This window comes from Malus domestica, chromosome 01 (genome assembly GCF_042453785.1).
Source record: "Malus domestica chromosome 01, GDT2T_hap1".
NCBI lineage: Eukaryota > Viridiplantae > Streptophyta > Magnoliopsida > Rosales > Rosaceae > Malus > Malus domestica.
Genome location: NC_091661.1, coordinates 25,123,258 through 25,141,201, shown reverse-complemented (window position 1 = coordinate 25,141,201; position 17,944 = coordinate 25,123,258). Strand labels below are relative to the sequence as shown.

Below are 17,944 nucleotides of genomic sequence, written 5' to 3'. Positions count from 1 at the left end.
CAAAGCTTCCATCTCAACTTTCATGGCATTAACCCACTTAAGGTCAGACAAAGCATCTTGCAATTTTGTTGGAATTGATACACTAGATAGCTAACATATGTAAGATGCATATGGTTTGGTCAAACGAGTAGACACATAATTGTTGATAGGATATTTGGCTTTGGCATGCATATCATGCTCATAATGTACTTTAGGTTTTCCACGATTAGCTCATGGAGGCAACTGATAAGTAGAAGAATCGTCAGAATTTACCTTATGTATGTCATCATCTTGTACCAAACTGGTAGAAGAATCATCATTGGACGAACCATCATCAGGCAACTCGTTAGACATATCAGCAGCAGGCAACCGATCATCAGAAGGTAATTCGTCAAACATACTAACAGGCAATTCGGTGGGCACATCTGATCTGTCAGTAGAAATAGTTCTGGGAATAACAGGTGACCAATTACTATCTGTAGCCGACTGATTATTATCACGCAACATAATAGGTTTTGTTCCTAACTCTGCCTGTAACACATCATCCATACCATCTCTTCGAATCTGCACTTCAATCCCCCTCTTCCCCTGAAGTGGAGAGTCGGACGAGGACTTCACAAAGTACAAAACTTCCTCATGGAAGGTGACATCCATGGTAATATAAGTTTTTTGAGTCGTAGGATGATAACAATTATAGCCTTTTTTATTGTTAGCATACCCAATAAAGACACACCGGAGAGCACATGCATCAAGTTTACTCCGCTGATGAGAGTAGACATGCACATACGCAATACACCCAAACACTTTCAGATGAAGCTTTGATACAGAAACAAGAGAAAAATGTTTTTGTAGCACATCAAACGATATTTGAAAATCAAGAACCCTACTTAGAACATGATTGATCAAATACACAGCAGCCAAAACAGCATGACCCCACAAATGATTAGGAACACATTTATCCAACATCAAGGAGCGAGCAACCTCCATTATTTGACGATTCTTCCGTTCTAACACACCATTTTGTTGGGGCGTAAACGGAGTAGTCGTCTGGTGAATAATACCATGATAACGAAAAAAACATGCCAAAGTGTGATTCACATATTCTCCTCCGTTATCAGACCTGAAGACCTTAACTTTGGTCTGAAACTGAGTAGACATCATTGTACAAAATTCTTGAAGAAGTAACGGAACATCACTCTTATTTTTCATCAAGAACACCCAAGTTAACCAAGTATAATCATCAATAAAAGTAACAACCCAACGGAATCCATTAGAAGTAACTTTCGCTGGACCTACACATCAGAATGTATCAAATTAAATGACAAAGTAGCTTTAGAATCACTTACAGGAAAGGAAGCACGATGACTCTTAGCCATAACACATGTTTCACACTTGAACTTTGAATCACTACAAGTGCGAAACAAAGAAGGAAATAGATGCTTTATATAATTGAATGGTGGATGTTCCAATTGTCGATGCCACAACCAAATTTGATGTTTGTTATCCACTTTAGCACTTAAAACTTGATGATTATTTGAACCAGAAACAACAGTATCCTCCATAATCAAGATGTACAAACCCCCTATTCTTTTACCATAACCAATTATCTTCTGAGTTTGAATGTCTTGAAAATAACAATACGTAGGATAAAAGTGAGCAGAACAATATAAGGTATCAAGAAGTTTTCCTACCGACAAAAAATTGCACTTAACATCAGGAATAAGTAAAGCACAGACGAGTGATAAGATTGAAGTCAGAGAGATAGTGCCTTCACCCTTCACAGGAGAAGGTGCTCCATTTGCACTAGTAATATACGGATCATGAACATAGTCAAATAACTCATCAAACACTCTGGGGTCACTAGTCACATGATCAATGACCCCAGTATCAATTATCCATTTATTTGTTCCACCAAGATGCATAACAACACTATGATTATATTGTGCCATTGAACAAAATCACTAACAATAAAAGCACAAAAGATACGCAGTGGAATGAAAACAATTTACCAAAACACTGTAGCAATCACTATTCATAGCAATGTAGCAATCACTGTTCATGACACTGTAGATGACCAATGTTCACAAGCAGGACACTGTTCACGCACTGTAGCAAAGCGCTGTATTGTAGTGCGACACTATTCATTTTTTTTTCTTTCACAGAGGAAATCACGAAAAATGTGGGCACAAAATTAAAGCACACAGGTCACCAAGAGCGAACTGCTCTGATGCCATATTAAACTAAACATGGTAAATACCAATATTAAACTAAACATGATAAATACCAAAAATATATATGACAATATTTGGGAATTTCTTATATATCATTAATCTCCAAAGTGGAGTATATATAGGAGTTACAATTGGTATTACATATATATTTCACCAATGTGGGACAATAAATTACTATTTACACTTTAACTAATATATAACTCGCAACAGAGAGGATATCACCATGTTCATGCATCATAGGGCATCAGAAACAGAGTATCTGCTGATTGAGAGCTGGGGTAAAGCTATTGGAAAATCATTTGATGGCAAGTAGAAGCATCCAAGGAACAATATGCCAGTATTTTGGATCAATTAAAAGTAGACAATGTAAGTATGATGACTATTATGTATGTATATTGATTGAATGCATTCGTTGTGACGAAGGAACCCTAATTTTTTGGTTGTTATGTAGATTGATTGGATGCGGTATATGAGGCTCCAACACAACTTGCTCCCATCTTATTAAAACCATTATTGTTTTGTTTTGTTGGTTTTTTGACGTATGTCAAATGGTAGAATGGATTGGAGATTAAGTTGAAATGTGCGAATCGGGTAACAGAAACATTATTAACCCCAACGTTAGGATACAAAGAAAATATATCCGTTTTTGTTTAAGAAGGAAAACTGATATTAGGACATGGTGTGCTGCACATGATCAATTGGTTAACTAACAATATTAGACTAAGTAGTATAAAACCAACTTTATAATGCATCAGTTTTGATTTCCAACAAAAAACTGAAATTAGGAATTATATTAAAGTAACCAATAAGGAGTGCTTTTATTAAGATTTTATTTTATAAGACCCTTTTTATTAAAACTCTCTTAAAAATGTATTTAATACATTACTAGAAGCCTTTATTTTTTATTTTATTGAATAGCTAATACTGAGTCACTTAAACAAACAACTTATAACGATAAAATGTGCTTAACCAAGCCATCCAAAGATAGGTACGAAGAGCCACCTTCTTTCAGGCAATGATTTTCCTTTTCCATCAAATTTAAGGCTCTCTGTTTGATCTCTACCCCTTCTTTCTCAACCATTAGTCTTCTAATTGTTCTTTCAACCTCACCTCTCTCAATCCCATGCTCCAATTGCAGCCCTACCTTCCAAACATCACTCACAAATCTTGCATTCACCATTTGATCACTAAAATATGGCGTGCAAATCATAGGGACCCCTTCACAAATGTTGTCCAATGTAGAATTCCAACCTCAATGAGTCCAAAAGGCTCCAACTGCAGGCTGGGCCAACACTTCTTTTTGTAGAGCCCATTTCACAACATGAGCTCTTTCGTTCAACGCTTCTAAAAATTCATTAGGCAACGCTTCGTGCAAGTCTGAATCTTGAACTAATCCGGGTCGAGCCACCCACAAAAAGGTTGGCCACTGTTTGCCAACCCCCAAGCAATCTCCAAAAATTGAGCGTGATCTATCTCTTGGCAGCGCTCTCCAAAGCTAACATAAGCAACAGATTTTGGCGCTTGAGTGTTTAGCCATGAAATGCAACTTTGGTCTTGTGATAGTAAGCTAGTTGAAGAAGAAGAGGTTGTAGGGCCGCACTTGTGAAATGGACCTGGTGAGAAAATTGGAATATTGGGGTAATATTCTTGGCAAATTGTGGCAAGTGCTTTTCCTCAAGATCTTCAAACGTATTGAAGATGAGTCCATGGGAATCCTTGGGTTCATTTGCCATGTTGGTTATCAGTTGATAGAAATCTTCAGGGTCGCAATTGGGCATCGCTGCAGGTAGGTCTTTAACTTTGATAGGTGAAAGCTCCGTCACTCTTCTAGTCGAGAATCTAATTATTGTCAAAATAGAAAGTCAAATATAAGGTTCCTAAAAAGTATATATAAATTAGCATTTTAGAATAATGCATATTCTAAAATGCTAATTTATGACGAGGCAGAGCAGAAATAAAAATGCTAACCTAACAAGCCTAACTCAAATATGCCCAAATTGTCAAAATGCTAGTTTAGGATCGCTTCTAGAAGTGCTAAAGTGTTTTTTGGTAACCAAAAACATTTTTGGATCAATGGAGTGATTTCAGTAGAAGAATCACTTTGAAGTTTTTTTCCATGTGCTTGAGTTTTTAATAAAAAAATTTACATGTTTATAATAAAAGCACATATTGCATAATGTTCATAAGAACAAAAATGCTACTTATAAAAGAATTCCAAAAAAGTGATTAGTCTTGATACGGTGTCTTCAGTCTACGTGGGTCACTAACAATGATGAGATAAAAAGACATTTGATAATAGGATTTTGTTGGCTTGAGATTGTACCTGGTATTGGTAGGTAACCCTTTTCCTTGAGTTGTGGAAATGCAGCATAAGAGTTGTGGAAATGCAGCATAAACAGCGAAGGAAGCTGCACCCCCTGTTCTTAACACGATCCTCGGCAACTTAAAGCTTTCCGCAACCGATCGAGTGAAGTTGAAGAGAGGATCCGAGATCAAGCATGCAATGGGGTCCTCCGAATTAACGTCCTTGGATAACAACCCGGACAAGTATTCTCTGAAAGGCTCAACACATTTAGCATTTAGAATAGAAAGAAGAAGGAATGGATCCTTCATGGAGGCCTCGTTTTCTGTCAAGTCAACAGGGATTGAATGGTAGGTGAAGTGTGGGTTTAGGGTTGAAGGGTTGAGGGAGTTGAAGTTGGTAGAGATGATGGCTATGGAGAATCCTTTGGCATGCAGAATGTTGGCCAGTTCTAGCATAGGGTTTATGTGCCCTTGGAAGGGCAGCGGGAAGAGGATAACTCTCCTGCCTTTGCTTTGCTCCATTTTTCAATCGACAATGTTTACGTTTGCTTAGCTTAACGTGTGAATTTATTGGTGAATGATGAGGCAGCTGAGCTTGGAAAATTCGCTCACGCACGCAACCCTGGAATCTTATCTTCTTGATGCCTTTGTTTTTGGGAGTAGAATTATCTCCCCTCATTTTTTTCCCTCCCCTTTCCTCTTCTCTTATTTGAACGGTTATGGTTAAGGCACGTCAATATCTTATATTAATTTTTTATAGCAAGAGAAAGATAAAATAAGAGAATGTGAGAGGAGGGGATGAAAATAGGAGGGAAGAGAATCATAGTCGAGCCTATTTTCAAATTATCTTATAGTTTCTGGCCATTTCACATTACAGGTAAATGTTATAAACAAATCAGGATGTCCATGTTCTCTAGAAATAGCCATAACATCTTGATAATTATTAATCATAGACTTCCTGTATACAAAGCTGGCAAAACAATTTTTTGTCCCAAACTATTTGCATCGTTGTTACCTCTTGACACAGCGTCATAAATTCCTTTGTAAATCTCACTTTTAAATTTTTTTTATTTTGTCTTATGTAATCCAATCTATCTTCATCTTCAAGCATCGCATAAGAATCTACTAAATACTGTTGAAAAAGTCTACCTCCTTTTAACAAAGTAGTTAAGTATGGATCTCTTTCTTGAATCAGATAAGCTATATAAGCTCTCATAGGTATTCTTTGTCTTTTTATTTTTGAACCGTTATAATTTTCATTCCATTTTAAATCAAGCCTGTAACCATCTTCACCATATGGAAAAAGAATAGGGTATTGAAGAGCCATAAATTTTGGATTCAATTTTGCAACACGTTTTAATCCTTCACTCATGCAATCTATAATAATATTTCTATTAGAGTCTGACAAACCTATATCATCAACTATTAATCCACCTATTTCATCACTTGTTGGTTGATCATATTGCTTACTATCATTTGGTTGTCTACCCAACAAAATCATTTTGAAATTGACCAAACCATCATTTTCAAATTTGTCTCTCGCTGTTCGAAAAAGTTTTACCAGCTCATTTGACTCAACAAACATCTTAATCAAGTTTTCAACAATTGTTGAATCAAGTTTTTCATTTGTTCTATCACAATTAACAGCCCTTAAACGATTTTGTGCTTCATTATATGTATCATAAACATATAATTGAGCAAATTTTGGTGACTCATTATCAACATGCAAAAGAGACCCCATCAAATGACAAACTTGACCACTAATTTTAAAAATGTAAGGACTTGATATGTCATTAATTGAATTATCAACTTTTTTTCCCATTGAAGTAAATGAAAACATCGAGTTGTAAGCTCTAATATTTTCTCGAAATGATAAACTTTTTTTACCTCCATTTGGATCAAGCAAGGAATCTAAAAAGCATGTGTCGGTTTTGGAGTTGAAAATTTAATCTTTCCTTGTTGACAACATAGAGTGAAAATGGGTTGATTTGTTTTCCATGTGTGTTTAAGAGACTCTTTTAACCAAAAGAATGCACCACAGTATACACATTTGTAATTTTTGTCACCCAAATCCATATAAAGTTTCATAATCCCTAAAAAGACAACACACAAAAAGAAAGAAAAAATTAATCACTACATGCAAGTAGCTAAACGGTAAAGATCAAACCTAAACGAAATAATCATTATACAAATTGTAAAACTCACCCTTTCTGGTTGCTTGGAAAAAGGATTGACCTTTACTCATGAAATTATAATTGTTAGCGCCTAAGCTTTTTCCAACAGAGTTTTCAACGCCAGTCGAGAAACCAATAATGTTTTAGCCTTTTCGATCACAAACATATATTTCATTTTTAAACGGGGTGGTATCTAATACTTGAACATCGCTCACAAGCATAATAACACATTGGTTAACAGAAGATGCACTGGAGCTCGTGAATATTCATAAACTAATGCATCAGTTTCGCTAACAGAAGTGCTTTCACAATTTTGTATATAAGCAATTCTACAAAGTCTTTTTGGTTGATGATTATTGTTTATACCATACTTGACCAATCCCGAAACTATGGCGCATCGATCAACATTATACCGTCAAGCATCCAGAAAAGTTTCCCTCCAACCAAGAGGCCAATCACAGTGCGACATGTGTCGACATCAGAAGCCAATCACAACACGACACATGTCAATGTTAGAATGAAACTAGAAACTCTCTTCTATAAATAGAGATCATTCTCTCACAATATTTCCTAATGTCATTTGTACTAAATCATTCACTAGTACTCACTAAAGGAGAGCTTGAACCTATGTACTTGTGTAAACCCTTCACAATTAATGAGAACTCCTCTACTTCGTGGACGTAGCCAATCTAGGTGAACCACGTACATCTTGTGTTTGCTTCCTTGTCCCTATCCATTTGCATACTTATCCACACTAGTGACCAAAGCAATCTAACAAACTTGACACTTTCTATTGTACCAAAGTCCTCATTGATTTTGTGCATCAACAATTATACTCACTCAAAAAATTATATTCACTATTGCCAATGTTTTCTTTTTGGTCTAGACCATCACTTATTGTAATTATAGATCGTTTAGACATGATACTAAGGAACTCTGACAACTAATTCAAAAGCAAACAACTGCAAAACAGATTTCGAAAAAAGAAAAAAAAATTAATAGAGACATAACACATATACAAATCAATATGGCTTATATCAAATGTAAACAGAAGTTTAAAACAAAGTTGATCTCAATAAACATAAACATAATATGAAACTTGACTTCAATCAGAAAAAAATGAATAAAACTATATAATTAAACTTTGAATCAAATGACATCAAAAGTTTATATTACTTACCTTTAGCACAGAACGTCTTCAAAGCCAAAAACACACTTCAAAAGCTTATAAAATAGAGCTTGTTCAAATACTGTAAAAAGGAAAAGAAAAAAAATTGTCTATCATCAGTTTACAAAATTTTATTAGGTTTGATAAGGATAATTTTAAAAAACCAAAATAAAAAAGTTTGAAAAATGGAATTCTACATCCCTTTTTTCAATGAATTTTGTTTCATTGTACACATCATATTATCTCAATCACAGGACAATCAATATATGCAAAACAGTTAAACTAAAAGAAACATAACCAAACATTGGAATTATAAATGTAAACAGTAAATCATACCACCACATTCATACAACTAAAAAGACAAAAATGAAAACATTGAACAACCAACCTCTTTGAAAGATTGCTGGTTCCAAGCTTTCAATGTTTGATTACTTTAGCAGGAACCAAATTAATCTGAAACGAAAACAAACCCCATTAATTGAATCATAAAAACCTTATAAAAATCTAAAACAACAAGATAACAAATTTCATAAAAACTGTTAAAGAAATTCCAATTAAAACTTCAAGAATTTAAATGAGAGAAAACGGTATGACTTAATTTGTGGAACCACACCATGGTAAAGTTAAAAGGGTGATGTTAATTGATACCCTCAATCAATTGAATCTGATGAGAGATGAGTTCCAATTGAGGATCCAATGTAGCAATAATCAGAGGAACTTGACATCATTTTAATTCATTAGGAAAAACACACAAAAACCCTAAAAGGAAATAGCTACCAAAATGGAGGATCACGTTGTTGCGGATGCCAAGGGACCCACAGAACCCATGGATTTCCAACTGGATGGAAGCGTATAGTTTAGTGTGGAGGACTATTACACACACATCAGACTTGGGTGTGCAATGGGAAACAAAAACCAGACCAAATATTTCACAAAAATTAATAACATCTCTAGAAATGGGTTAAAAAAATACCTCAGTTTGCAGAGAGGCTGTGCCCAAAGTGGCCTGAAAATTCGTGGGAAATCCGGCAACAACTTCGGTATGGCAGGCGGAAAAAGAAACAAAAAGTCTTCCGCCAGCGATTAGAAGTGGAGGATCAAACATGGAGACGAATTTTATGAGTCTCCACAGACCGCCAACAAATTTAGGTTCACAGAGATGCACCACTTCTTTCAAAACGCAGGTCGCAAAACGAAATCCCAAAAAAAAAACAGAAATCATGAACGCAGGATAAAACCACGGAGACCAATTTCGTGAATAATTTGCGAAATAAAGTGCGGAGAACAAAGGCGAGACCAAAACGGATGGAAGCACAGAGCGGCAAGAAAGAAAAGCCACACAGAAAGGTAGAGTAAACAAAACCGAGTCGAAGGCTAAAAATCAACGATGACTGACCCGTCGCCAGCATGGGCAAAATTGGAAATTCGTTGCACAAACAAAGGAGAAACCAAGGGTATATCCGTAATTTCACTGTTCATTAACAGTGCAAAACAGTAACATAAAACTGGGTTTTAGTATATGTACGAGAAAATATGCTCGCGCGTTGCTACGGGGACTTGAATATATTAGTCGCAACATGCATGAATAGTTTCCACACAAATCAACTAAAAAGACGTAGCATCTAAGAATCAATGAACAATTGGGACATCTTACTCATATCTGGTCTCAATCCCTATTTCAAATTCCTATTGGACAAAAGTCCTGTTTCTTCTTCAAATTGAATGGACATCATTGATCAAGCAATTAAACATTCTTACTGGCAAATAATTGACCAAGAGTTGAGCAGATATATAAGGATTGGAAAAAGAGGACGCAATTAAACTATATAATTTAACAAAAGTAAAGGTCAACACAACTCTTCAAATTAAACTATATATCTAATTTACCAAAAAACTTTGTAAAATTGATAGTTTCCCTGATATAAGCACTTAATTTTTCTATTTAAAACAATTTACCCATTCTTGATAAGTAAAATATAGCTTAAGCTTAATTTATTAACATCTTAATGCAGTTCAAAAGTATTTCCTGTTGTGGCGAGAAGGAGAAGCTATAGCCAACCCGCCTTAACTTTTAACTTTTTCCAGATGCATATGTACAGTTTACCTGCACCCTCATACCATGTGTCTTGAGCTGTTATCTATCATCCACTTGCAGCATTTTCGCTCTTCTGCACGTGAACCTCGGCAGCAAACGATTTCATCTGTTACCGGTTAATGGAGATGTCTTCTGCACGACTGGATTACAAAGGGAGAGAAAAACACATTATACTCAAAATCATCAGTAAAGATATTTTCAAACAAATCACAATCCATTACACAAAGTGGATCCAACTCCAAGGCAAGACTAAGCAAACACACAAACTGTATAAAAACCCAATAAAAGTAGAAGTGTAACAATATTGTTATGCATGTAGATTTATTCTCACCGATAACGAATATAAGAATTTGATGATCTTGTTACTCAAGCTCCAAGGAAAAATGAAATAAAATTCTATGGTTAAAATTAAAGGAAAACTAATGTAAAGGGCTTGAAAACTTTTAGTTTTAATGATAAGGACAAAATAAATGGTAAAGTGAATAGTACCAGGATTGACTTTTTAGTGTAGAAATGTGGTTTTTCGTTAAAGTGAACAGTACCGGGTGCTTTTCGTTAAAGTTCCCTAAAATTAATCCTTATGTAAATGTATTCCCCACATCTATATCATTTAAGTCCAACGAAATTCAATGGTTTCAACCAAAAAAAAAATCCTGATTGACTTGAGTTCAGGACATTCAAGTACAACGTAATTGAAATCAGTGCAAGAGATTCCATGAAAACATAACATACAAACAAAACTTAATAGAAAGCAGAAAGAAAAACTTGGACATGAGAACCGATAAACACATTGTACCATAAAATGGCTCTACATGAGAGGGAGCGAGGGAAGAAAAAGTGTAGAGAGAGAGAACGCACAGTCATAAATCTTGAAACATCCCAACGTTACAAAAGCAGTAGTACAAAATGCCTCACATAAAGATAGAAGAGCCCAACAATAAGTAAGAAAGACATTAGATGCTCCATCTATAGCACATTTTGCAACAACAGTTGGGCTCTTGAAACTAAAAGATCATAAATACATTTATGTAAGGGTAATCGGAACAAAAAAAAGGAATTGAAAGTCGATTACTGACTACTCCAGTGTTTACCCAATATTGGGGAATCAAAAATTTTAAGAGACCATGCAAATTTTGGAATCCAACTCCAAAATTTGGAGGAATTGGATTCCTTACAATTTGGTGGAGGTTGAATTCCGAGTTATTGGAATGCATTTTGCCTCCCCATTTATACCCTCGAAAAATATAAACAATCATTGGAGACCGAGCAGCACACACTCATAAATAAAAGATTAGCAACCTTTACTTAAAGATAAACATAATGCATACAGAAGAATAAAACTGCAACAAAAAAGTTTGCACACAAACTTTTGCACTGAAGATGAGAATTAAAAGAATCACAACAGACTTACCCTTTCAAAAATAAATCCTGGACCTACAGATTCAGAAAAACCCTGTGAGCCGTTCACATATACACCTGTCAAGGTGCACAACACTATTAAATGCTAGAGTTGACATCTACCTGTTCATTCACAGAACAGATACAGTGAAGGAGACACAGAAAACAAACCAAGCTTGAAGAATTGTTGTCTAATCTAAATTAGAGAACGCTCACCCAGAAGACAAAGTAATACACATTTAGCAGCAAGAGACCAACATGGCAATGGGAGTCTATAAAATAGTAGACAAATGGTCATAGTTATATTAATTGAAATTGTTCAGAAAAAAACAATGTTGAATACATACTTCCTTAGAATAAAAAATTTGATTAATTCATTATAATGGTTTTTTGTAACCCAAGTAGAAAAGGATACAACTTAATAATGATGGAAGCCACAGACCTATGTCATTTCTTATTCGGGATCAAATAGAGCATATTTCTTATTCGGGAACCAGAAATTTAAGATTGCAAGCTCGAGACTTCCATACCTCAAACCGAAGCCGGCGTGCTGTCTAGTAGTCCAAACCTTGATCCTTGATAAATTGAACTTCCTTCTTTGATCTAACAATCGAAAAATAGATAAATTAGGCAACATGTCATATCAATATAACACCCCTATACATACACACAGATACCAAAACAGCCTACATTCAGATTTGCATCATATCCTTGTTTCTAACTCTGGGGAATTTTCACAAACACCTAATAGGCAAGATTTGCTTCAATATAAAAGAAACCTGATTTAGTCAGTGATCTCAATTGCATGTATATCTGAACGACCATGCTTGTTAGTCAATCATGTTATAGGATGTATTTAACACTTACCAAACGGTTCCAAAACAACATCCTACATACATATTGTGTTGCCAAACTATGAATCAAGACCAAACTTTCCTACTTTGGTAATGTAATCTCCTAGCCTAGTTACAATTTGGTTCCTGTATTTTGACCTGAAAACAATTTTGGTCCCCTAGAAGTTGCCAATGGCACCCGAATTGTAACTGGAAAACAACTCAGACACAGCTATGAAAAATTAAAACTCGAGGCACCAAAGTATGAGAACAACGAAACCAAAATAGTTAAATTTACCATTTTATATCATACATACCATTAAAATTTTGTTTAGAGATAAAAATGGCAGTCATAGTAGAGAATCCAACCTGACCAAATAAAGTGGATTTCCTCACTTTCTAGTGCTATTATATTTACCGTGCTTGAGACTATTCAAAGATGAAAAAAGTGGAAATTTCATGCAATATGAAAACAAATCCCTGATAGTTAATACTGCTTGAGACTATTCAAAGATCACTAAAAGACAGCAGAATATAACTTTCATCAATGACATACTTTATGAGAATTTTGGATCCAAAAGTGGCTCCAATAAAATAAATTTAGACTCGTATATGCAATATATTAACATGTGAAAAAAACATGCATACCTAATGAAATAATGAGGAGAATGGCCTTTGACCCTTTGTTGTCTTTGATACAACTCTTTTCATCCATGCCTTCATGTTTGTATCCTTTGGGACATTGACATGAATAACTTCCAGGTGAATTTATGCATGTTGCAATATCTGGAAAGTAAGGAACCATGGACGACCATCAGTTAAAATCCCAATTTTAAATTGGTTGATTAACATATAAGTTTTATATATCAATGTTTACATCTACGTTGTTTGAGAAGGCAAATTAGCAACATATACAGTGATCAAAAGATTAACAGCAATAAACTGCTCATTATTCGAAATATACATGAAAGTTGTCATTCACATGATCCAAATGGTAGTTAATGCGAGGACAAAACAGAAGGAAACAAATATTATAGCGGCATAAGTTGAATAATTGCAGCAAGCAAACAAATAGAAGACTCAAAAACTAGAAATGAAAGCAAGTAACATTGAGTTTTAATAACCGAAAAGGGACCTTGTTTAAGCAGCTCCACAGCAGCATTTATACTTGGAGGATGAGCTGCAAAAACAGAAAAGAAAACACAAATTAAACTAAAAAAATATAGAATTTAACACTAATCCAAGGATTAAATATCAAATATAAAGTCATTAGGATTGGGACCTTTGCATTGAGGAATATCTACTACATTATGAGTTCCCACCAAATCCCTATCTCTATCCCTCCCGCTCTCTCTCTGACGGCATGCTCTCACCGAGTCCCTCTACAGCTCATAGAAAGAAAGGAAATGAAAGTCGCCCTAACCCACCCAATCCGTTCGAAACCCTACAGACTAAAACGACCATCGCACCCCTACCTTTCCATGATTATCAACACACGGCATCAACAATTAATGAAATAAGTTTAACCATATATTCAAACAACGATGATATAAACAACAAAGAAATAAAATTGCAGAAAAATCTAAGGTTTAGATGAGAGAAGAATTAAAAGCATCTATTCAATTCAGGTGCTTGAAATTCATATGTTTACAATTCATCTACTGAATGGAGCGTGTAGAAATTGACTAAATTCATACATATGTTTAGGATTCATCCTTCTTCCTCATAAAATTGCTCTGAACTGCAATTTTCAATACAATTTGAGCCAAAATTTAATTTAGTATCTGTCATCATCAAAATCTTCTTCCGAGTCAAAACTCATGATTGGGGGAGTTCAATAAGCAACAGATAATTACCTAAAGGTTTCATCCACCAACAACAATCCCTTCATCAACAGCCGAATGAAAAAAAATAAAAAAATAAAAAAGTTTAAATTTTGATGGTGCCTTCTGTGCCAAAGATAAGATGAAAGAAAACTTAACATGTGTACCTGTTCAGGTAGAGTGAACAAAGATTTTATACAAAACAGAAAAATTAGCAATTTGCAAATTTATTTTGTCACGCCATAAAGTTTTTAAGAATTGAGTAACATATATTTTTCGACATACTGGTTCTTTGCGTGAATAAACTGAAGGTGTAACCCCGCCTTCTTCTGTGGAATGCTTCCCTAACTGCAATAGCAGACAAACTGATGATGATGGGGACTACTAAATTCCTGAAAAAAGCATGAAATTTTGAAGCTTTACAAAGTGTAACAACAAAACTGCACCCCGTGGAGAAACCACATAATTCACTAACCTTGATAAAGTCAGAAGTATCTGCATGCTGCCTGTCTGAATTCCTAAAAAAAGCATGAAATTTTGAAGCATTACAAAGTGTGCTTTTTAAAACTTGGACACAGGGCCTTCTTCTTCTTCCGGAAATTATCAAAACTAATCAAATTGTGGAATTCCAATCGTTAAAATGACATACCAGACTAAAGAAATATTGTCGTATGCCTCTCACTTCTTCAATGGAGCTATAGCTCCTTATACCAAGAACTGCAACAATTCAATCAAAAGTGAGACCAAGTTTATGCAAAGTAAATACATACACAATAACATTATATTTGACAATATAAGACATTGAATTCCCCACTCTTTGATACTTAATTACTCATCCTATTACCAAATAGCTATTGGAATTGGTTTGAGTTATAAAACCTGACTCTAAACAGGCCTGACTGTTATCAAATAGCTCTCGAAAATTCGATATGTAAAAACTGAAACAAAAAAATAGATCCCAAATCTCATCCCACAACGAACAATGAACCAAAGTTACATGAACAAAAACAATACCAACATTTCAAGCTGTACAAAACTAAACCCATTCAGGAAAGCACAAAGTCATAAATCCAATCCTGTCCCATTCAAAATTCCAATACTCGATTTTAAAGAATAAAGAGAGCAATAGCATTCAAAATCAATAGTTCGCAAGTCTCCAACCAGCATAGCAAAATGCAAAGAGAGGAAAAGTCTCCAACTTTCCAACCAACATAACAAAATGTCAAAAATCAAAATGCCTTATGGCATTAGTACAACACAAATTTCAAAATATTAGCAATAAATTTTAAAATGCCTTATCTAATATCATTATTGAGGGCATAAGTTGGAAGAGAAGACAAAAAACGAAAAGGGGTTGATGCAGGCAGTGTAAAAAGCATAAGAGAGGAAAGATACCCAAAACCAATCACAAATCATGGTGAAAATTCATGTTATAGCAACCCTAAATTCAAAAAAAAATCTCTCGTTTTCCATATTTTCTCATCAAACAAACCACATACTCATATAAAATCAGAAAAGTAAAATTACCAACAGTAGCGTGGTGGCTCGTATGATGGCGTTCCTTCGCCCACAGCGGCGTCGAGATTGCTTTCTGCAGCAAGGATTACAAAGGAAGTCCATAAAATTCATCGACAACTGGAAGAAAACAAAACCACCGAAAGTCAGAGATTTGCAAAACCGAAAAGAAATGAGAGAGACAGATATAGAGAGAGAGATTGGAGTACCGTAAGTGTATAAACATATTGGAAAAACAATTGCAGGGCAATTACTACAACTTGAATCAAAATTCCACTGTTTATTACACATTGCTTTGGAATTGTGTAAGTAGAGAAAGAATTGGAGTTCTTACAGTGTTGGCGAACTAAATATCAGATTCGAGCGCCTTGAGAGATTCACTGAAGGACTTCATTCAATGTTTATCAAATGTCACTAAATTCTATAATGTACATGGAAAAATCCAGAAATATTAGATATGAACAAAAATAAGTGAATCAGACGACTGTAATTTTGAAATATCATCTATTTGCTAATATAGCCTTTTTCCATCAAATCCTCTCTCTCTGAAAATAGCAAAAATATATGACCCTTTCTCTCTCTAATCTGAAGAAAAATCTGATCAAAATTTATAAAATTGGTTTTGGTTTTGTAAAAGTGTGGACAGTTAGAAGGGAATTTGTAGAGCGAAGAAGGGTAACGTTGTCAGTAGATGGGAAGCAAAGCCATATATGTAGCTCGGTTGGTTTAGAACCAACGATCATCCGCATAAAACTTTGACTTACACAAAAACCGATTGAAAAAACCAAAACAGATACCCAAAATTATAACCAAACAATCAAAACCCACAATAAAAAAAATTCATACAACAACAATGCTTTCACAGAAAAATCTCTAAAAAAACCCCACAAACCCCCTAATAAAACTCAATCTGATTACCTCGCCCTTCTCCCTCCCATCAGTCCCCTCCAAATCCATGGCAAGAGAGTGAAAGAGAAAGGATTAGAGAGAGGTTGAGTGTGACAGAGATGAAGGGAAAACACGGGATGGGATTACCAATCCCTGAAATCACTCTCCCTACCCCCAAATCCCTGAAATCACTCATCTGAACGTGCAACAGAGCATGGTCCCATCGACCCCATTCCGGTTCAGAAACAAAGGAAACGAAAGTTCCCTTCTAACCAATGCTCGTTCAATCACCGACACCACAATTGATTTGAGGAGAAAAAAATCAACCCTAACCCCCTTTTTGGCAGCCTCACTCATCCCTCTTCCTTCCCCTCCCTGCCATCCCACACCTCTCTCCCTGAAATCCGTCCACAAATCCTCCCATATATATCTCTCTCAGCCTAATCCGTGAGTTTTGGCTGAAGCACAGCCACACCAAATTTAGATCAAACCCTAATTTCCAGAATAATGATAAAAATTGACAAAAAATATATACAATTGGCACGTTACCATTGATTCGAGTTCTGGCGAGGAGTGCGGCGGCGAGGCGCCGAATCGACTTTGTCGTTGAAGAGCTCTGGAGCAAAATGGGTTTGTCGTCGAAGAGATCTCTGGAACAAAATCGGGTTTGCATCCATCCCCCACCCTTTCTACGATCGTCGACACGTGCACTCTGAAGGGTGGCAATTTCGTAAATAAATCAAAATTTTCAATCTGAAACTGAAGAGGCAGTGGCAATCTTGTAAATAAGTTGAAATGTGGTTCAAAACACTGTTCATTTGTACAGTGCAATTGAAAAGCCTTCTTTAGACTAAAGTAATAATTTGGAATTGTGGTGTTTTGTTTTATTTTTTATTTTTTATTTTTTATTTTTATTTTTAAAAGGCTTATTAAAAATTTTGGAAAATTAAATATGTTTTTTTTATTGTTATAGGAAAAAAGATTTCATTAAACAGAAAAGCCTCTAGTACAACCGATTCCCAAACAATCAAATCTAAAAGCATCCAAGGCCGAAGTAGGAACGTAATATCCTTAAAATATGGATTCGTCACTGCTAGACCCACGTGAGCTAATTTGTTCGCAACAAAATTTGCCTCCCTAAAAATATGATGCCATCTAATGCACTGAAATCCCGATACTAGCCACTTGATGTCCTCAATGATCGGTATAAGATGCCAAGGGGGGTTCCACTCCCCCTGCACCACCTAAATGATGAGCTTGGAATCTCCATCCATAACAAGCTTTCTCGCACCTTTGAGCCTGGCAAAAGAAAGACCCTCCTTTAAAGCAGTGGCTTCTGCGAGCAAGGTGGTGGCCCCATCGAGATTAAAAGCACCAGCTCCAACAGGTTGTCCAGCCTCATTCCTTAAAACAAACCTAGCAACCGCTTTATTTAAATAAACCAAGCCATCAAAATTTAACTTCACCAAATCTTGGGGCGAAGGCTCTCAACGAATGTTTGCTTGATTACAAAGGTTGCTTTTGTTAGTCCTTTTG

General features: G+C 35.5%; 1 protein-coding gene, 1 long non-coding RNA gene and 1 pseudogene across 3 annotated transcripts; all 3 read right to left on the bottom strand.

Moving 5' to 3' along the window:
• Positions 1-3,092: 3,092 nt before the first annotated feature.
• Positions 3,093-5,260, bottom strand: LOC103406363 (UDP-glycosyltransferase 76F1-like; annotated as a pseudogene).
• A 4,518-nt stretch (positions 5,261-9,778) lies between these two features.
• LOC114826606 (uncharacterized) lies at positions 9,779-11,570 on the bottom strand. Its single transcript, XR_003775569.2, has 2 exons — positions 11,363-11,570; positions 9,779-10,091 (listed from the first exon to the last, which is right to left on the bottom strand). It is a non-coding gene; the product is annotated as an uncharacterized lncRNA (long non-coding RNA).
• Positions 11,571-11,784: 214 nt separating this feature from the next.
• On the bottom strand, positions 11,785-16,717 carry LOC108170010 (uncharacterized). 2 transcript variants are annotated; one of them, XR_011581104.1, is made up of 8 exons: positions 15,855-16,717; positions 15,533-15,640; positions 14,655-14,722; positions 14,481-14,523; positions 14,291-14,353; positions 13,318-13,362; positions 12,831-12,968; positions 11,785-11,952 (listed from the first exon to the last, which is right to left on the bottom strand). XR_011581104.1 is itself a non-coding variant. In XM_070821708.1 (8 exons), exons 4-8 carry the CDS (start codon positions 14,504-14,506, stop codon positions 11,804-11,806), a joined length of 465 nt encoding a protein of 154 aa, XP_070677809.1. In that variant the 5' UTR covers positions 14,507-14,523; positions 14,655-14,722; positions 15,533-15,640; positions 15,855-16,717; the 3' UTR covers positions 11,785-11,803. The 2 variants fall into 2 exon arrangements, 1 of the variants encoding a protein (XP_070677809.1); XM_070821708.1 differs by having other exon boundaries at positions 14,291-14,397.
• Positions 16,718-17,944: the final 1,227 nt, after the last annotated feature.

What these genes read in the sequence shown, in the direction of transcription:
- LOC108170010 (XM_070821708.1), bottom strand. Translation starts at nt 14,506, where the DNA reads ATGCAGATACTTCTGACTTTATCAAG. An exon ending in TTTATTCACGCAAAGAACCA is followed by an intron (nt 13,363 to 14,290) that starts GTATGTCGAAAA and finishes CTGTTTTTGCAG; the next exon opens with CTCATCCTCCAAGTATAAAT. An exon ending in TGTGGAGCTGCTTAAACAAG is followed by an intron (nt 12,969 to 13,317) that starts GTCCCTTTTCGG and finishes CTTACTTTCCAG; the next exon opens with ATATTGCAACATGCATAAAT.